General features: G+C 46.0%; 1 protein-coding gene across 2 annotated transcripts; it reads left to right on the forward strand.

Moving 5' to 3' along the window:
* The first annotated feature begins 4863 nt into the window (after window positions 1–4863).
* UPK3B (uroplakin 3B) lies at window positions 4864–16896 on the forward strand. Of its 2 annotated transcripts, none has more exons than XM_061604699.1 (6): window positions 4864–4920; window positions 9820–9969; window positions 11829–12054; window positions 13499–13575; window positions 14639–14768; window positions 16607–16896. In XM_061604699.1, the coding sequence occupies exons 2-6, from the start codon at window positions 9858–9860 to the stop codon at window positions 16728–16730; spliced, it is 669 nt and encodes a 222-aa protein (XP_061460683.1). In that variant the 5' UTR covers window positions 4864–4920; window positions 9820–9857; the 3' UTR covers window positions 16731–16896. The 2 variants fall into 2 exon arrangements, with proteins under 2 accessions (XP_061460683.1, XP_061460681.1); XM_061604697.1 differs by lacking the exon at window positions 4864–4920 and adding an exon at window positions 6055–6138.
* The last annotated feature ends 1943 nt before the right edge of the window (window positions 16897–18839 follow it).

Genomic DNA, 18839 nt, shown 5'->3' on the forward strand with positions numbered 1-18839 from the left:
CGGATGCCCCTGAAGGCTGCAATTCTAAACACACTAACTAAGCCCCATAGAACTCTATAGGAGTTACTTCTGAGTATATATGGTTTGGATAGTGGCGCTGTTGATAAAACTTGACTAGGGATCCTCTGCAAAGATACTCATATCCAAACAGGGTTGGCAACCCCCTGCCTGCAATGCCCTGCCCCTACCTTTTAACATGGCTGCTCCAAATGTCTTTACAGATTTGGCCCTTCACTTCAGAAAGAGGTTTGAGAAATGAGTAACAGTAAGAATATTCTCTACCCTTTTCTGCCTACCTTGTGGGCTGCTAGAAACTCACTTTGACAGCCAAACAAATTCCAGTGAGTGATAATTGACTGAGAGAAAACACACATCGTTTGGTCTACCTTCACAGGCAGTAGTTTAGGAACAACAACAGCTCAGGCCTGTTGCAGGTGAATAGCCACATGGCCACACACAAACACAACTTGCAGAGCAGCTGAGCAGGCTTACAAAGCACTGTGCCTGGCTCTGCCTTAGCTCTTAGTGCTTCTTAGAGAAGAACTAGGGATTGTGGGGAAATGCGGCCTAGGAGACAGAAATGAAGCAGGAGAAGACTTATCAAATTCTGTGAAGCTATTATTTGTTCCTTGCAAACACATTTTTTGAACAACTGAAAAGATGACTATACACGTGGACATCACCAAATGGTCAATACAGGAATCAAATTGATTATATAATTGGTAGCAGAAGGTGGAGAAGTTCCATACTTTCTGCGAAAACAAGACCAGGAGCAGATTGCGGTACAGATCATGAACTGGTCACTTTGAAAATCAGAGTAAAGCTAAAGAAGACCAACAAAGCACTCATAATGCCAAAATACAATCTAAATAACATCCCAGAAGAATATAAAGTTCAAATAAGGAACAGATTTGAGGCTTTAAGCTTAGAGAACCAGAAGAACTATGGAGTGAAGTCAGAGACATTATCAGGGAAGAATGCAAAAAGACAATACCTCTAGTTAAAAAAAAGAGAAACACTTCAATGGATGACTGAAGAAACTCTTAAAATGGTTAAATAGAGAAGGAAAGCAAAAGGAGACAGGAACACAGTTAGAACCCTAAATGCGAAAATACAGTGTCTAGTACGTAGGGACAAAGAGAACTATTACAATGGTTATTGTATAGAAATAGGAGAGGACAACAAAAAGGGTAGAATGACCCCTGTTCCAAAAGATTAGAGAAATGAAAGGGAAATTTCAACCAAGAGTGGGGATGTTGAATAATCAGCAGGGGAACACACTGAATGACCGAGATGAAATAAAAGGAAGATGGAAGCAATACACTGAAGAATTATATAAAAGAGATGCCAGGATGACAGATTCATTCATGGAGGAACTGTATGATAAAGAACCAGACATTTTAGAATGTGAGGTGGAAGCTGCTCTTAAAATACTTGGAAAAACATCACCAGGAATAGATGGCATACCAATAGAGTTGCTACAAGTTACTGAGACTGAATCTGTCCACATTTTGACAAACATTTGTCAACAAATGGAAAAAAAACAATGGCCCATAGGCTGGAAGTATTCAATATATATCCCAACTCCAAAGAAGGGGGATCCCAGGGAATGCAGTAATTATCGAACTATTACCTTAATATCCCATGCAAGTAAAGTAACACTCAAGATTCAACAACAAAGGCTCTTAACATATATGGAGCGAGAAATGCCAACATCCAAGCTGGATTTAGAAAGGGAAGAGGCACCAGAGATCATATCACAAACACGTTGGATAATGGAACGGACCAAGGAATTTCAGAAGAAAATCACCCTGTGCTTTATAGATTACAGCAAAGACTTTGACTGTGTAGATCATGAAGAACTATGGAATACTTTAAAAGAAATGGGGGTGCCACAGCATCTGATTGTTCTGATGCGCAACCTATACTCTGCACAAGAGGCTACTGTAAGGACAGAATATGGAGAAACTGATTGGTTCCCAGTCAGAAAGGGTGTGAGACGGTTGTATTTTATCACCCTATTTATTTAATCTATATGAAGAACATATGCGGAAAGCCAGATTGAACGAAGATGAAGGAGGTGTGAAAATTGGAGGGAGAAATATCAATAATTTAAGATATGCAGACGATACCATACTACTAGCAGAAACCAGTAATGATTTGAAATGAATGCTGTTGAAAGTTAAAGAGGAAAGCCCAAAAACAGGACTACTGCTGATTGTCAAGAAGACTAAAGTAAGGGCAACAGAAGATTTATGTAACTTTAAAGTTGACAACGAGGACATTGAACTTGTCAAGGATTATCAATATCTTGGCACAGTCATTAACCAAAATGGAGACAATAGTCAAGAAATCAGAAGGCTAGGACTGGGGAGGGCAGCTGTGAGAGAACTAGAAAAGGTCCTCAAATGCAAAGATGTATCACTCAACACTAAAGTCAGGATCATTCAGACCATAGTATTCCCGATCTCTATGTATGGATGTGAAAGCTGGACAGTGAAAAAAGCGGGTAAGAGAAAAATCAACTCATTTGAAATGTGGTGTTGGAGGAGAGCTTTGCACATACTATGGACTGTGAAAAAAACAAATAATTAGGGGTGTTAGAACAAATTAAACCAGAACTGTCACTAGAAGCTAAAATGATGAAACTGAGGTTATCATACTTTGGACACATAATGAGAAGACGTGATTCACTAGAAAAGACCATAATGCTGGGGAAAACAGAAGGGGGTAGAAAAGGAGGAAGGCCAAACAAGAGATGGATTGATTCCATTAAGGAAGCCACAGACCTGAACTTACAAGATCTGAGCAGGGTGGTTTATAATAGATGCTATTGAAGGTTGCTGATTCCTATGGTCGCCATAAGTCAAAATCGACTTGAAGGCACATAATGACAACAGCCATATGTACATATCATGCAAATCCCCTCCCTTTTGGAGGGCAATGCATAAACAGCCATCCTAATGAACACCCCTTTTTGCCACCACTTTTGTTCCCCTCTCAGCCACTAATGCAGGTGGGAGTCTGTCAGCAGGGAGGTGTCCCTTCCGGTTGGGCATCATTATTCAGGTTTGTGTACCCAGGGTGGGGTTCATTTATTAGACTAATGACTTAGTGAGCTTCACACATCACTGGCAGAGAGATATTTGCAATGTGGCCCTACCCTGCCTAGGATTTCTGCGTAGTCCAGCTCGTGAGAGAGAGCTTCAGTTAACTTTTGATTAGAAGGGCGGATCTAGGAAACTGCCTTCTCCTGAGTCAGCTCATTGGTCCAGCTAGCACAGTGCTGTCTGCACTGACTGGCAGCAGCTTCCCAGGACTCCAGAGTGGGTACATTTTCAGCCTTCCCTGGGGTTGTTGGGGATTGAACCCAGAGCCTTCTGCATGCAAAGCCGGTGCTGTGCCACTGAGCGATGGCCCTTCCCCTATATCTACAGGGTCCCTATATCTACAGCATCCTATGAGTCAATCAGCATGAAAGAGGAGTGTGTTAGCCACTGAGAAGAGTTTTCTAACTTGCTTTCTTATCATTTCCTGCTGATTGGAGACAATCAGAGTGAAATGAGTTCTTATTCCTACTTCAAAACTTTGTGGAGCATGAGAAGTCTAATTGCAGAAGAAGAGACAGCGTATCCCAGTGATAGCATCCCATCTACATCATCCGGCAGTTTAGTAGCAGGAGGAGATAAAGGTGCAGACACTGAATCCGGTAATTCAAGCAATATCTCGTGACAGGGAGAGAGGGCAGTCAAATGACAGAGAAGCAGAAGGCGGCATTCAAGCCTGGCCAGATTAGTCTATAAACTTAGAAGAGGACATGGCTGTGGCGATCATGAAGGGACCCTGCCCTTCAGAATTTGCCACTACAGTACTGAAAGAAAAAATGGAAATGGACTGCCTACAAGTCGATCCCGACTTATGGCGACCCTATGAATAGGCCTTTCATGGTAAGCGGTATCCAGAGGCGGTTTCCCATTGCCTCCCTCTGAGGCTAGTCCTCCCCAGCTGGCTAGGGCCTGCTCCGCTTGCCACAGATGCACAAGCCAGCCCCTTCCTTGTCTGCAACTGCCAGCTGGGGGGCAACTGGGCTCCTTGGGACTATGCAGCTTGCCCACGGCTGCACAGATGGCAGGACACATAACCCCTGAGCCACTCACTGTGGGGTGATCTTCAGCTGGCCCTTGACACCCAGGAGACGCAAGCAGGGATTTTAACTCACTGGACTCCCAGCCAGGCTCTCCTCCCGACTGTGCTTTACCAGCTGTGCACGCTACTGAAAGTAGCAAATGTTATACAAATCTTGTTTGTTTGGTGAGGCAGGAACAGCCCCCTCCTGAGCACAGAAAGAGGCTGAAGAGCTGAGCTGCTGCTGCTTGTGGGGCTGACCCCAAGCCGGGCCACGCTCAATTTTGGAAGTGTCGGTATGCAAACCACATCCCTTTTTGTTAGGTGTGGTTGAGCTCAGCTCATTGGAAGCCTTTTGTTCTCTGCTTGAGCTAGTCAGCGCATGATCTTCCAGTCACACACGGACACTTGTGAATGTCTTGTTGATACTTTGTGATGTGTTTTCTTTGCAAAGGGATAGGTTTTGACAAGTCCCAAATCCTGCACTTTTGGGTGGGGCTATGTCGTCATGAAGGACAGAGGTTGCCTTATCAGTCACCCTTTCCTCTCTGGGTGAGGTTTTGGGGGCTTTAATCAGCAGAAATCCCAACCGGTGTAGAGTCCTTAAATTCTTAGACAGCACATAGTTCTGAAATTTTGACCCAGATGGTTGAGACAGCTCTGAAAGGGGAAACTGAAATGTTTATCGGGGAAGAGAGATGTCTCTTGACAACCATGGCAGGGTTTCTTGGCAGGAGCCTCGACGTTCCCCATCCACAGTGAACACCTGCACCCAGCTCACCTGCTGACATGATGGTGAGATAGATTTCTAAATTTGCAGCTGTACATACATACATTAGCATTGTTGTTGTTATGTGCCTTCAGGTGGATTACAACTTATGGCAACCCTATGAGTCAGCGACCTCCAAGAGCATCTGTCGTGAACCACCCTGTTCAGATCTTGTAAGTTCAGGTCTGTGGCTTCCTTTATGGAATCAATCCATCTCTTGTTTGGTCTTCCTCTTTTTCTACGCCCTTCTCTTTTTCCCAGCATTATTGTCTTTTCTAGTGAATCATGTCTTCTCATGATGTGTCCAAGGTATGATAACCTCAGTTTCATCATTTTGGCTTCTGCAATAGTTCTGGTTTAATTTGTTCCAACACCCAATTATTTGTCTTTTTTGCAGTCCATGGTATGCGCAAAGCTCTGCTCCAACACCACATTTCAAATGAGTTGATTTTTCTCTGATCCTCTTTTTCCCCTGTTCAGCTTCCACATCCATACATAGAGATCGGGAATACCATGGTCTGAATGATCCTGACTTTAGAATTCAGTGATATACCCACCCTTTGGATCTCCCTTCCGTTACATATCAGACAAGCGATGCCTTTTTGGCGCTTATTGAAGGCCTTCCTTTTTCAACACCCTTTTGAAGTGGAGATTTTTATCCCAGCCTATATCAGCATTGGCCTTGAAATTCCTCTTTATAAGTGATTTCATTGCTGATGTTTTCATTGATTTTTTAAAAACGATGTCTCTCTTGCTAAGGTGCTTCGGAACGTTTCGCGGGAAGCAATTCGTAAGTGAGATTAAATGAAGAAATGGAAAGGAATGGCCACGAAGTGACATCCAGAGACTGGCAAGCCACATGAGAGAACTTCTCCCCCCCATACACACCCACTGCACAGCACATCCCTCTTTGGTACAGTTGAACTGCTTGCTTGCTCATACTCCATTGATCTCTCCCTCCCTCTCCGAAACTAGCCCGACCTGTTTGCTGCCAGCCCTCGCCCCTCTCTATGAAGAAGAAAAATTAAAATGTGCAGGTGTCTGGAAAGGTGGATGACAGGTGTGGGCAGGGCCCAGAGGGGCAAGACCTCAAAAAGGGAGTGGGGTGGGAGAGATCTGTCTACTCAACTCTCCTCCTGGCATTGCTGTGTGTGACACCCAGGAGATAGGACAAGCCATGGCGAGGCTGCCTTTCTCGGCCATTCTCTTGATGCTGGTGGGAATTGACCTCATAAGTGCCCAAGGTATGTTTCTCGTTGTCTGTTGCTTTATTTCATTTACAAAGACATTGATTGATTTGCAGACTTTCTTGAACGCTTAATATGTACACAAAAAGACATCTGTGCGTGGTTTATCCATGATGATGATGGTGGTGGTGGTGCCGATTTCTTACCAGGAATCAGAAGAAGGCTAGGACTGGGGAGGGCTGCTGTGAGAGAACTAGAAAAGGTCCTGAAATGCAAAAATGTGTCACTGAACACCAAAGGCAGGATCATTCAGACCACGGTATTCCCGATCTCTATGTATGGATGTGAAAGTTGGACAGTGAAAAAAGCAGATAAGAGAAAAATCAACTCATTTGAAATGTGGTGTTGGAGGAGAGCTTTGCGGACACCATGGACTGCGAAAAAGACCAATAATTGGGCGTTGGAACAAATTAAACCAGAACAATCACTAGAAGCCAAAATGATGAAACTGAGGTTATCATACTTTGGACACATAATGAGAAGACATGATTCATTAGAAAAGATAATAATGCTGGGAAAAACAGAAGGGAGTGGAAAAAGAGGAAGGCCAAACAAGAGATGGATCGATTCCATTAAGGAAGACACAGACCGGATCTGAACAGGGTGGTTTATAATAGATGCTCTTGGAGGTCGCTGATTCATAGGGTCGCCATAAGTCGTTATCGACTTGAAGGCACATAAGAACAACAAACCTCCACCATGAGGTTAGGGTTCAGCAATTTAAAAATGCAACATTAAAAACAGTTTGAAACCATTTACAATCAAGAGGATAGGATGGGTCCTAAAATATCTATATCTACATCTCTCAGGTGTCAAAGGCCAGGGTCAAAGAGGTGCATCTCCAGCAGATGACAGAAACGACACAGTGAAAGTGCCAGATGAACTTCTGTGGGGAGTTTCACAACTTGGGGGGCTGCCGCAGAGAGAATACCTTCTCCAGGGCCACCCCTGAATTTACAAAACTGAGCAGTTAACAAAGACTGCAGGAGCCCACTCGGAGTCCAGAAAAATATAACACTATTTGAAATGGTTTTTAGAAATGCTTTTATTGTTGATTTTTTAGTTGATGTTTGTATTGTTAAGCACCTCAGGATGTTGCCCTGGAACTGATTCATAAATGGCCTTACAAAGCCCCCCCTCTCTAGATTTTCCTCTACCCTGTTGGCACTCCCCACAGAAATACAATCTGCTTTGGAGGGGCTGACCAAGAATGTTGACCTTTTGAGGAAAAAAATAGATGTAGGAGTGTGTGAGTGAGAGAGACGTTTGGGATATGGCTAAGATTCCAGAGGAAAAGAAACCTTCAATTAGAGAACGATTCCAGAAAAGGTAGACGCTGGATTTCTTTCCTTTATACCTCCTGTAAATCATGATAAGTGGTGGTGGAGAATTCAATCCAGTTTGCATTTAATGCTGAATCGATCAAACATGTACTTCCCGAAACAAAATGTCACGCTTTGAAATCTGCACTTATCCAGATATTGTGATGCAGTTCTGCAACCAAAGCTGTGTTTACAAATGTGCATATATTAGGGGAAAATGTGCATAAAAATGAATATCTTAGTGGGAAAGTGCATGGCAAATTGCTTGCAAAAATGTGTGTATTAGACAAAACTGCCTACCAAAAAAAATCCATGAGGATTTTTTTTTTATTGCAAATTGCGGAAGAAATGTGGAGGATTGAATTTTAAGACAGAAAAAAAAAGAGAAATGGAATGAACTGTAATTGACAGATTTTTCTCTCCCTAATCACCATATGTTCTTTTTCAAAATTAAAAGCCAAGAGGTAGAAGGAGAGGTTTGGGGGTGGGAGAGAGTCTCATTTGACCCACAGACAGGCTGCCATTTTAGACAAAAAAGGCATTAAAGAACTTAGTCTTTATGTGTGGGGTGGTGAATTTTGCATCCTGGTTTGGGAAAAGGGAATTGGAGCAGTGAGGGCCATCTGCAGATGAGGTTCTTCCGAAAACAGGGCGAGAATTAAGGCCATCGCTGCCAAGAATGGCTGCCAGACTCTTCCTCAAGGCTGTTCGCCCAACTTTTTGTTAAGTCTCCTTGGTAAAACTCTGTCCCCATTTTTGAAAAGGAATGAAATCCACTGAATGCGCTTGAGGGGAAGATAGATTTATTTTGGTGGCTGACCAGCACATGTAAAATACAGTATTTAAAATCCAGAACAATATGAAATACAATATAGGTTAGTGTAATGACTTGAGAGGAAGGTCTATAGCTTAGTGGAGCAGACCCCATCCTATGCCTGCAGACGTCCCAGATTCATGGATCTATTATGATTATTATCATCATTATCATCGTTGTTGTTGTTATAAAAAAATTATATCCCACTCTTTCTTCCAGGGTGGCAACCAAAAACACTAAAACAACTTATTAAACTTAACAACATATTAAAACAAAACATCTTTTTTTATTAAAAAAAACAGCTTTAAAAACATCTTAAACAGCAATTCCAACACAGACTGGGATAAGGTCTCTACTTAAAAGGCTTGTTGAAAGAGGAAGGTCTTCAGTAGGCGCCGAAAAGATAACAGAGATGGCACCTGTCTAATATTTAAGGGGAGGGAATTCGAAAAGGGTAGGTGCCGCCACACTAAAGGTCCGTTTCCTATGTTGTGCGGAACGGACCTCCCGATAAGATGGTATCTGCAGGAGGCCCTCACCTATAGAGCGCAGGGATCGACTGGGTATATAAGGGGTAAGATGATCTTTCAGGTATCTATGAATGGTGATTAACCATGACAGTTAAATGGAACCTCCAGGTTCAGAAGCAGTGTATCTCTAAATACCAGTTTAGATAGCATGGGAGGGCTGTCGTCTTCAGGCCTTAGAAACACAGGAAGCTGCCTTATACTGAGTCAGAGCATTGATCCATCAAGCTCAGCCCTGTCTGCACTGACTGGCAGCAGCTCTCTGAGGTTTCAGGCAGGAGTCTCTCCCATCTCTACCTGGAGAGGCCATTGGGGATTGAACCTGAAGCCTTCTGCATGCAAGGCAGAGGCTCTGCCACTGAGCTACAGCCCTCTCCTACGCTTTCTTTGCTTCCCGGAAGCATCGGGCATCGGTGGGGCCGGCTCTACTAGTAGGCAGAACGCGGCAGAAGCTGGGAGATGATGGCAAAGAGCAGTGAGGGGCCTTCCATGCCCTGCACAGCTACCCTGCTGCCCTCAAGGGTGGCAGAGTTTCCACCAGCATTCAGGCAGATGCATTTTGTACCATTTGCAGTTTGCTGATATTTGGATTCATTTCTTTTATTTCTGTTGTTAGGCCTCGGTATGAATTGTTAGTGGACTCTTTAATCTTAGTGTATGCGGAATGCAGAAATAACTGGTCTGTTAAGACTCATAGTTGAAAGAAACTGAAGGTTTATCACTACAAAGAGGCAAAGCCGTACATGTTTCTACCACTCAGGGAGCCATGACTAACTGAGAACAAAGACAGAGAGAGAAGGAAGGGGAGGAGCAAAGCCTGCAAAAACAACAAACCCTTTAGGAATCAGCAGAGGGAAGAATAGATTGCCTTTCTGTTTATCACACACACCCCACTCACCCACTTACTGCTTCAGGTCATTCGTAACATGTGTTGATGCTCTACTGCCAACATTGCAAGGGGGGAGTTCAAGGTGGAGGGAACAACTCCCTTTATTTTCTTTTTCCCTTTCTCCAGAGACTTTAGCGTACATCCCTCGCCTCACTCCCCATAACATGGAAGGGAAGATCACCACCTCCACCTTTGTTCTGGATCAACCGCGATGCGTTTTCAACAATGTTGTCAAGGAAGATGACGATATATGGCTGGTGGTTGCTTACAGCAGCGGTAGGTTCCTTGTGGTTCCTCATTGTGGGTAATTTTGAAAAAGGGAATGACTGACTCTCTTGTACAGATGTGGAAGGCATTCAGTTCTGTTTGCATCTGAAGGCAAACTTGCCTAATTCGCCCTTCTCAAAGCCACACCTGGACCAAAAGGCAACTATCCTCTGAAATTCACATATCTCCGAACGTTGTGATGCAATTCTCCAACCAAAACATGCATACAAAAATTCATACATTAATAGAGTGTGTGTGAAAATGCACACATTAGTGAAAATCACAAAAAATAACCCCCCAAAATGCACCATATTAGGGGAAACTGCTTACAATAATGTATATTAACAATGCACACTAAAATGTTGGAACCTGCTGCCCTTTGGATGCTAATGGACACCAACTCTCATCTGCCCAGGCTGAGTCCAACAACAACTGGAGGGCACCAGGTGGGCCCAACCCGGCCCTGCTGAGCCCTAAATCCATTCAGTTCATCAGAAGGTATTATTGCAGTCTGGGCATGCTTAGAGGCACTCGGTATCTTCCCACGGCTCTAGCACTAGAAAGGGATTCCAAAGCGAAGACCTGCATAAGCCCTGCATGAAACAGTGAATTCAATTGCCTCCCTTTTTTATTAGCATTTCCAAAATCTGGGAAGCTCAGTCTGGTGGATCGTGTCCAATCCTCACAGCAACCTTGTTAGGTGAGATGTAGCAACCGTCTCATTGCTTCAGGCTGAGAGAGGGAATATTTTTTAAGATGCATTTTCTTTAATGAATGGTAGTGTATAAATATTTTTATAAATAAAAATAAATACATCCAGGTCTCCCAAATCTTCAGGGGCACACACAAGGAACGCTTCTCCTGTAATATTGCTTTTGATGCTGGATTGTATCAGGGTCCTGCCAGTGAGTTGCAGGACTTTCCAAAGCATTTCCTTTGGACCCTTATCCGGCTCTCTCCTATTTAAATCTATGGGATCTAAACATGTTTCACTTTGGAAGAAGCATGCCCAGTACGGCTAAAGATGCAAGGCCCAGCAGCTCATGAGAAGAGTCCATTTTGCATAGGGTGGCCTACTGTAGAGAAGACAGTCCTCTCCTCAAAGGGCAGAGCTGTCTGATCCAAGTCACATTTCAATCGAGACCCCCCCAGAAAGGGAAACAAAAATGTGTATTTTAGGGGAAACTGTACAAAAATGTGTGCATTAGGAGACTGGGCACAAAAATGCAGACAATTTTTCATGAGGACTATTGCAAACTGATGTGGAATGAAAAGAACTGCGAAACGGATTTGTCCATCCCTAAGGATTTGTCCATTCCAGGTCTCTCAGTTTCTTATTTTTTCCAATCTCAAATTCAGTTCCCATTTCTGCAGCACTTAGCAAAAACAAATCATTAAATAATCAAATCCCCGTGAAAATTCTCCAGAATTTTTAGTGCACATTTCTCCTAAAAAACACATTTTTTTTATGCAGCTTTGAATTAAGGGGCACCTTTCTGCAAGCCGTTTCTTCTCATATAATGCATTTTGGTATGTTCGTTTCACGAGGAGATTCATTTTTCTTTGCACCCATTCCCCTGATGTATACATTTTTTGTAAGCACCGTGTGAGTGGAGAAGTGCATTGCAGAATTTGGAGAATGCAAATTTCAAAGGATGGCTGCCGTTTTGGTTCTCAGATTGTACTGGAAAGTGCCGATTTGATCGCTTCGGCTTTGCATGCGAACGGAATCCCCTTCCCTACTAAAGGCATGTGAGTTTGGTAGGGGTCACCTTGTGTTCCAAGAGCATCCCCTGCAATTTGTGGTTTTGAAAGGCTTGCCTAGGTGGGCCTCGGGAATAACCACTGTTGCCTCTTGTCCCTTACAGAGGTGGATAAGTTTAAACCCCCCAGATTGCCTTTGGAACTGCCCTTCCAGGAACTCAAGAAGAATTCCTTTTACATGACTTTAAGCACCGTCGAGGGAAACTATCCTTGCCCAGAGGAAGATAGTAACAATCTCAATGTCCTGAGGGTGGGGAGCGAAACCAGCTGCACTTGGGATCTCTCGAGGCCAGACTGCAACGGCCCCCTGCCTGACCCGGGGCCCTACAGGTAAGGGGTCTCCATCACACCAGGAACATAGGAAGCCCCCTCATACTAAATCAGACCCTTGCTCCATCTAGCTCAGTGCTGCCTACTCTGACTGGCAGCAACTCTCTGGGGTTTCAGGCAGGAGTCTCTCCCAGCCCTGCCTGGAGATGCCGGGGACTTAACCTCGGGCCTTCTGCATGCAAGGCAGATGCTCTCCCACTGGGCTCTGGCCCCTCCTGATCTCCCAAAATAGTGATAAATATAATTAGAAAAGTATAACATATTGTACACTCACTCAGCTTCTGATGTGCAGACAAACAGGAAAAGGAAACTGTTTTCAAGACTTGCAATGGGTTCTAGCTCTTGCCTGGAGGCCAGCAAATCTCTTGTCAATCACAACTCTGACTTCACTTATTGGCTAAAACCCTGAAAGGGTAGGGATTAGAGCAGCTGGCTTCTAACAGACATTGCTAGGGTGGGGGACGGCTGATATTTTGGTGTATATCTCTTGAACCAGACCACCTACAAACTTAATTTTTTTAAAATGAAAGCTAAGAGTCTGGAGATTAAGGTGACTCACCCGGAGACAACCCCAAAAAATGAGAGTCTCCGGGCAAAAACTGGAGACCTGATAACCTGTGCTTAGAGTAGGGATGGAAAGATCTGACAAGGCTGGTTCTCTCCGTCTCTCATTGTTTCTCATCGTAAATTCAGCGCTCCACATTTCTGCAGCAATTTGCTAATTCCTTTACAAAACAAAATCCTCTTGAAAATTCCCCAGCATTTTAGTGTGAATTTCCTTTAATTAAGACATTCTGTATGCCGTTTTGATTAACTTACAGTACAAGCAATGTCCCCAAATGTAATGCCTTTTGTATGATGTTTTCACTAATGTATTCATTTGCAGGGACACTCTCCCCTAACAATACAGTAGGGCCCCGCTTTCCGGCGTCCCGCTGATGCGGCGGCTTTCAATCAGGGGAAATTCCCTGTTTTAAAGCCGATTTTGCACTTTTGCGGCATTTTCGCGCGACACGACCCATTATAGTCAATGGGTTTTGCTTTATGGCGATTTCCGCTTTACGACGGGGGCCTGGTCCCTAACCCGCCGTATAAGCGGGGCTCTACTGTATACATTTTTGCAAACATTGCTTAGTTGGCAAACCACACTGCAAAATTCAGAGAAGTGCAGATTTCGAAGGCTGGCTGTTTCAGTTCTCATGTTTTGGAGTGTTGATTTGATAAATTTGGCTTAAATGAGAGCATAATTGATTTCTCCCCCACCCCTTGCTTGGAGAGACCCTTATCTCAAGCCCTGGAGAGCCAGTCAATGGAGACGATACTGAAGGGCCAATGGTCTCATTCAGTATAAGGCACCTTTCTACATTCCCAGTGGAGGGAGGGTACTTATTGGCGTGGGTTGGATGAGAGTAGCTCAGTCTACAACGTTCTTGTCTCTTCGCAGAGTGAAGTTTGTGGTTATGAACAACCAAGGTAACACAACTGAGACAAAATGGTCAGAACCTATCACACTGATTCAAGGTAACTATGAATGGGACTCACCGGGCACGATCCACACGCTGTGAGTCACTCTCATTTCAACGGGAGCATCGCAGACATGCTTAAATCCTTCCTGTTGCTATCGGTGCGATTTTGGCATGTTTAACTGAAGCAGTGTGGTGTAGTGGTTAAGGTGTTGGACTACGACCTGGGAGACCAGGGTTCGAATCCCCACTTAACCACGAAGCTCATTGGGTGACCTTGGGCCAGTCACTGCCTCTCAGCCTCAGAGGAAGGCAATGGCAAACCCTCTCTGAATACTGCTTCCCATGAAAACCCTCTTCATAGGGTCGCCATAAATCGGGATTGACTTGAAGGTGGTCCATCATCAACTGCAGCTGGATCAGGCTCAGTGGCTTGTCAATTTAATTATTTTCAGCTGTGGTGCTTGCAAATCAGGGGCTGCCAACTTTTCTAGGCCTGTGGGTGCATTTAGATTATTTTTTTTTTGAGCCGGTGTTGTGGATCCCACCCCCTCTGGTCACTCCCCACCCCCAAGAGACAGACAGAAACGTTGCTTTTCCAAGAGAAAAAGTTGGATCCAGTAGAATTAACCAGAGCCTTGGAAAGCACATAGAGCTGAAAGAGGAAGTGGGACAGAGCATCACTCTTCCAACTTCCTCCTTCAGTTGTAGGTACTTTTCAAGGGAGAAAAAGGTAACCACCGTCACCACCTTGTGGGCACTGAATGGGGAAGGGGATCAGAGGCTTCATGGGCACTGGGGGAAGACCATTGTGCCCACGGGCATCATATTGACAAGCCCTGCCAAAGGCAACCTACAAAAGAGCGATGGGCTTTTAACACAGAGGAAATGGAAACATTTACAGCCTGATCCACCGCAGACAGAAAACCGATGAGGGCCACATTCGTTCGGGGGTAACCACACGCCAGTGGTGGGTGGTCCCAGACCCCCAAATGGGTCAGTCCTCCCCCACGAGGGTGGATTCTGCTGTCGTGGCTAGCGTGTTGTACATGACCCTGGGCAGACCTTGTCTAGAAAGTAGACCTTTAAAGTGTTTACATTTGTTCTCTTTTCCTTCTCAGGGAAGAGCCCCGATAGCATCGACACGTCGCCTGTTCGCCGGAGGACAGGGGTGACCATCATTGCCTCTATCCTCTCCATCCTCTTTGCCATCCTGCTGGCTGCCTTCATCGCCACTTTGTGCTACAAATAGTATGTTTCAGTGGCAGCTGGTGCCCATGAGATCAGTGGCGGCTGGTGCCCTTTGAGACCGGTGAGGCGGAAGGCGGGGAGCCCATCGGTAGGCGGAGCCAGAGCCGGTGACAGGCAGAGACCGAGCCAATCACGAGCCGAGCCAGCTCATTCTAGTTTTGTACCCAGCCTCCTCCCTGCTAAGCCCTGCAAGGGCAACACTGAAACCACGGGGGAGGCGGAAGTGGACTGGGTCACCATCGCCTGGACTGGTTGTAAGAAGGTGGGCAGGTGGGGGCAGACTGAGGTTGGAAGGACAGTGTCACACTTGCCCTGATGGACTGGCCTCTACTGTGTTCGGGCAAGTGGGGCATTGCCCCGCCAAGCTCAGTCTACTCTTGGCCAGCCCCCGCCAGCCACCCTACAACCAGTCTAGTGGGCAGCCTCTTCCTGGGTCAGTCTTGCCTTTGTAGAACTCAGCCAGGGGGAGGATGGGGGCAAAACCAGAATGAGCTGGCCCCGCCTCTCATTGGCTCTGGCTCTGCCTACTGTTGGGCTCCCTGCCTTCTGCCCCACCGGACCCAACGGGCACTGGCCTCCATTGGTACGTTTATATTTACAAGCGAGAGGGAAATCGACCTCCGCCCTGCCAGAAAGAGATGACCCGGTGGCCTTTTCCTGCCTAGCTGTGGCTTGGCTCAGTTATGTGAGCCCTCTGGAGCCAACTGATGAGCAAGCATCCCTTTGCGGTCTGCTTGTGATGCTGCAGGTCCCTTGCAGAAGGCCCTCCAGACCAAGGGAGTCAGAGCAAGACAGTTTATATTGCCCGATAAAGGAATGTTTTGTTCCCTTTGGCTGTGTGGCCAACGTAGACTCTTGGAAATGAATGGACCTAAGTGAGTCGTGTCCATTTGTGTTAATGGGTCTGCTCTGAGTAGGACTTGCACTCGATACAACTCTGCTAATCCAAACCTTGGAAGTCAGAGCAGGAGAGTGTACATTACATGATAAATGAATCAGCATGATGACAGGATGCATTCCATTAAGTCCTGCTCAGAGTAGACCAATTGAAATTAATGAACCCACATCAGTCATGTCTATTAACTTCAATGAGTCTACTGAGTAGGACTAAGATTGGATACTACCCAATATTATTACTGAGTAATAGGGATTCTTAGCTGCAGCAAGGCAGTGGCAAATTCAGATGTGCAGGGTCCCTTCATGATAGTCACAGCTATGCCCCCTTGTAAAATTATGCAACCTTCTCAGATTATAGAATAATCTGGCCCGGTTTGAATACTGCCTTTCTGCTTCTCTGTCCTTGTTAATGCCCTCTCCCTCAACCACAGACGTCCCTAGGAGCCAATCCACATGAAAGGGGGGAGTATTAGCTACTGATAAGAGTCTTCTCGGTGGCTGACTTGCCTCTTTTCACTCCGATTGGCTCCAGTCAGCAGGAAAGGACAAGGAAGCAAGTTAGAAGACTCTTCTCAGTGGTTAACACACTCCGCTTTCATGCTGATTGACAACTCATAGGATGCTGGAGACATAGGGACCGTGCTGGGACCTGGCTCCCCAAAAAGGAAGGGGTCTACCTCCCTGCTTACCTGCCCTACATCATAAGGTCCCTGGGCAGGTCACAGCAACATAAAAATACAATATTAAACTGTGTTAAAACAATTTATAAGCAGAGGAATCTGTGAGTGCGCATTTTCCTGAGAATCTCTCTCTCTCGGATGACCAAAGCCAGGCAAACAGTGCTTTCAAATATTCAAAGCATTGGAAATGCATTAGCTAGTTGCAACGTTCGCCGCCACCAGCCCACATTGACCTCATCTCTCTTTCTGCCTTCCCCACAGTTCCGACATCTGCAGTGGTGCCGATATGGTGAGTGGGCGGGATCCAACCATAACGCACTACACCACTCACCATAGATATGACCAGCCTGCCGCAAGCCGCTCTGAGCCTCATGTTTTCGGATAGTCTGCCCGCCCCTGCCTTCCCTCCTGCTGTCGCTGCTGCAGCTCGTTAGACTCGTGCAAGGTGACCTCTAACCTCGGAAGGCGCATGGCTACGTCCATGCCCCAGAATGATTTTGGGCTGTTTCCTACACTCTAAACATTTATATCGGTGGCCACAGCACCTTTTCCATCAGCATTTTAGTGGGAAAGTCTCCGAATATGCACTTTTCTATGTATTTTGCCTAATAGACACATTTTGCAAGCAATTTCCCCTAAAATAACGTTTGTGTGTTATTTTAACTAGTGTGCATCATCGGAGACCCTTCACAGGAGGTTTGGAAGGTGGCAACACGAGAATGAGTCTTTTCAGTGGTGGCCCCCTGGCTGTGGCATACTCTCCCCAGGGACTGCCACCTGGTGCTATCTTTATGTATCTTAGGCCCCAGGCAAAGCGCTGTCTCTTTTCCCAGGCCTTTCGCCCTTGATGTGTGGGGTCTTGGCTATTCATGACCTCTTCTCATGCGGTGGACCTGCATACCTGCCCTTCATTTGTACTCTTTAATTGCTTTCAATTGTCAGAAGTATTTTTAGAGTTTACTGTTGTTTTTAACTCGTTAACAAATGCCGCTTTGGGTCCCCTTGGTGAGAAAAGTGTCCAACAAATATAAATCATCATCACTTTACCCCAAGATGGGCATTCTTGTACACATTACTTGACTGGAGGAACTGCACTGCAAAATTTGAAAATGGAAATGGGCTGCCTTCAAGTCGGTCCCGACTTATGGCGACCCTATGAATAGGGTGTTCACAGTAAGCGGTATCCAGAGGGGGTTTACCCTTGCCTCCCTCTGAGGCTAGTCCTCCCCAGCTGGCTAGGGCCTGCTCAGCTTGCCACAGCTGCACAAGCCAGCCCCTTCCTTGTCCGCAACCGCCAGCTGGGGGGCAACTGGGCTCTTTGGAACTCTGCAGCTTGCCCACGGCTGCACAGGTGGCAGGGCACGTCACCCCTGAGCCACTCCCTGTGGGGGTGATCTTCAGCTGGCCCTTGACACCCAGGAGACACAAGCAGGGATTTGAACTCACAGACTCTGGACTCACAACCAGGCTCTCCTCCCCACTGTGCTATTTAGAGAAGTGCATACTTCAAAGAATGGCTGTGTTTCGGTTCCCATATTATGTAGACTTGCCATTAAGTGTGACTGAATCAAATTTCTCCCTTACTGAAGAGAGGGACTTTGCTGTGGTTGCATCCTTAGGAAATCCCTCCATAGGCAAGTTGGACTGACACCATCATTGCTCTTTTGGGTAGAACAGGCTAGGATCACGCTGTATATGCAAGTCAAAAAGCAGCCAGGGAGGTGTATATATTTATTTAATCCAGGGGTGGCTAATCCCCAGACTAGGGGCCTAATTTGACCCCCCAAACAATTTTTTCTGGACCCCCAAGACCCCTCCTATTTTGGCAGCAGCAAAAAAGGGGGGGAACAAAGTAGATCCAGCATTGGGGTGGATAGGGAGGGTTGTGTATGTGTGGGGGCATGACTATGTGGGGTAGCCACACCCTTTTTTGCCACACCCCCTCTTGGCATGCGGCCCCCCGGGGGGTTGGCCAAGCAAATGTGGCCCTCAGGCCACAACACCTTAGTTCACCCCTGCTGTACATCTGTCGTGAGCCTGGAGTCGGATTCCTGCTCTTCAAGGGATGAGGGTGAGGCCAGCCCCAGACGTGCTCTCAGGCTCACCTTAGGAGCACTGGATCTCTCTGGCCTGAGCACGTGGCACTGCTGCCCTCTGACTTGGACGGCACCACCGCAGAAGCCCTGAGGCTCCCCCCCCTCCCCGCTCTGTCACAGTAGGAGGCTACTGGAGAAGGCCCGGCCCTTTTACCAGAGCTGCATCTTGCACCACAGGCAGTGTTGACATTTAGGCCCTTCCTGCTCTTACTATATAAGGGCTCCGTTTCAGTTTGCTCCTTGCTGGAGCAACAACAGAGCTGTGTGTTCTTCAGAGCGTAGCTTTGCACCCGGGCTGGGCCGTGTCTTGCTCCATCACAGCATGCAACAAAATCAATTAAATATTGACCCACTGAAAGCAACCGTGTTTTTTTTTTTAAAAAAAAGGTGTGAGCATC

The sequence above is a fragment of the Rhineura floridana genome, chromosome 21 (assembly GCF_030035675.1).
Source record: "Rhineura floridana isolate rRhiFlo1 chromosome 21, rRhiFlo1.hap2, whole genome shotgun sequence".
Taxonomy (NCBI): Eukaryota; Metazoa; Chordata; class Lepidosauria; order Squamata; family Rhineuridae; genus Rhineura; species Rhineura floridana.

Bases quoted from the DNA above. Each gene is read 5' to 3' on its own strand.
- UPK3B (XM_061604697.1), top strand. From the start codon at position 6,072: ATGGCGAGGCTGCCTTTCTCGGCCATTCTCTTGATGCTGGTGGGAATT. The intron at 9,970-11,828 runs GTAGGTTCCTTG...TGTCCCTTACAG, and splicing joins GGTGGTTGCTTACAGCAGCG to AGGTGGATAAGTTTAAACCC. The intron at 13,576-14,638 runs GTAACTATGAAT...TTTCCTTCTCAG, and splicing joins ACCTATCACACTGATTCAAG to GGAAGAGCCCCGATAGCATC.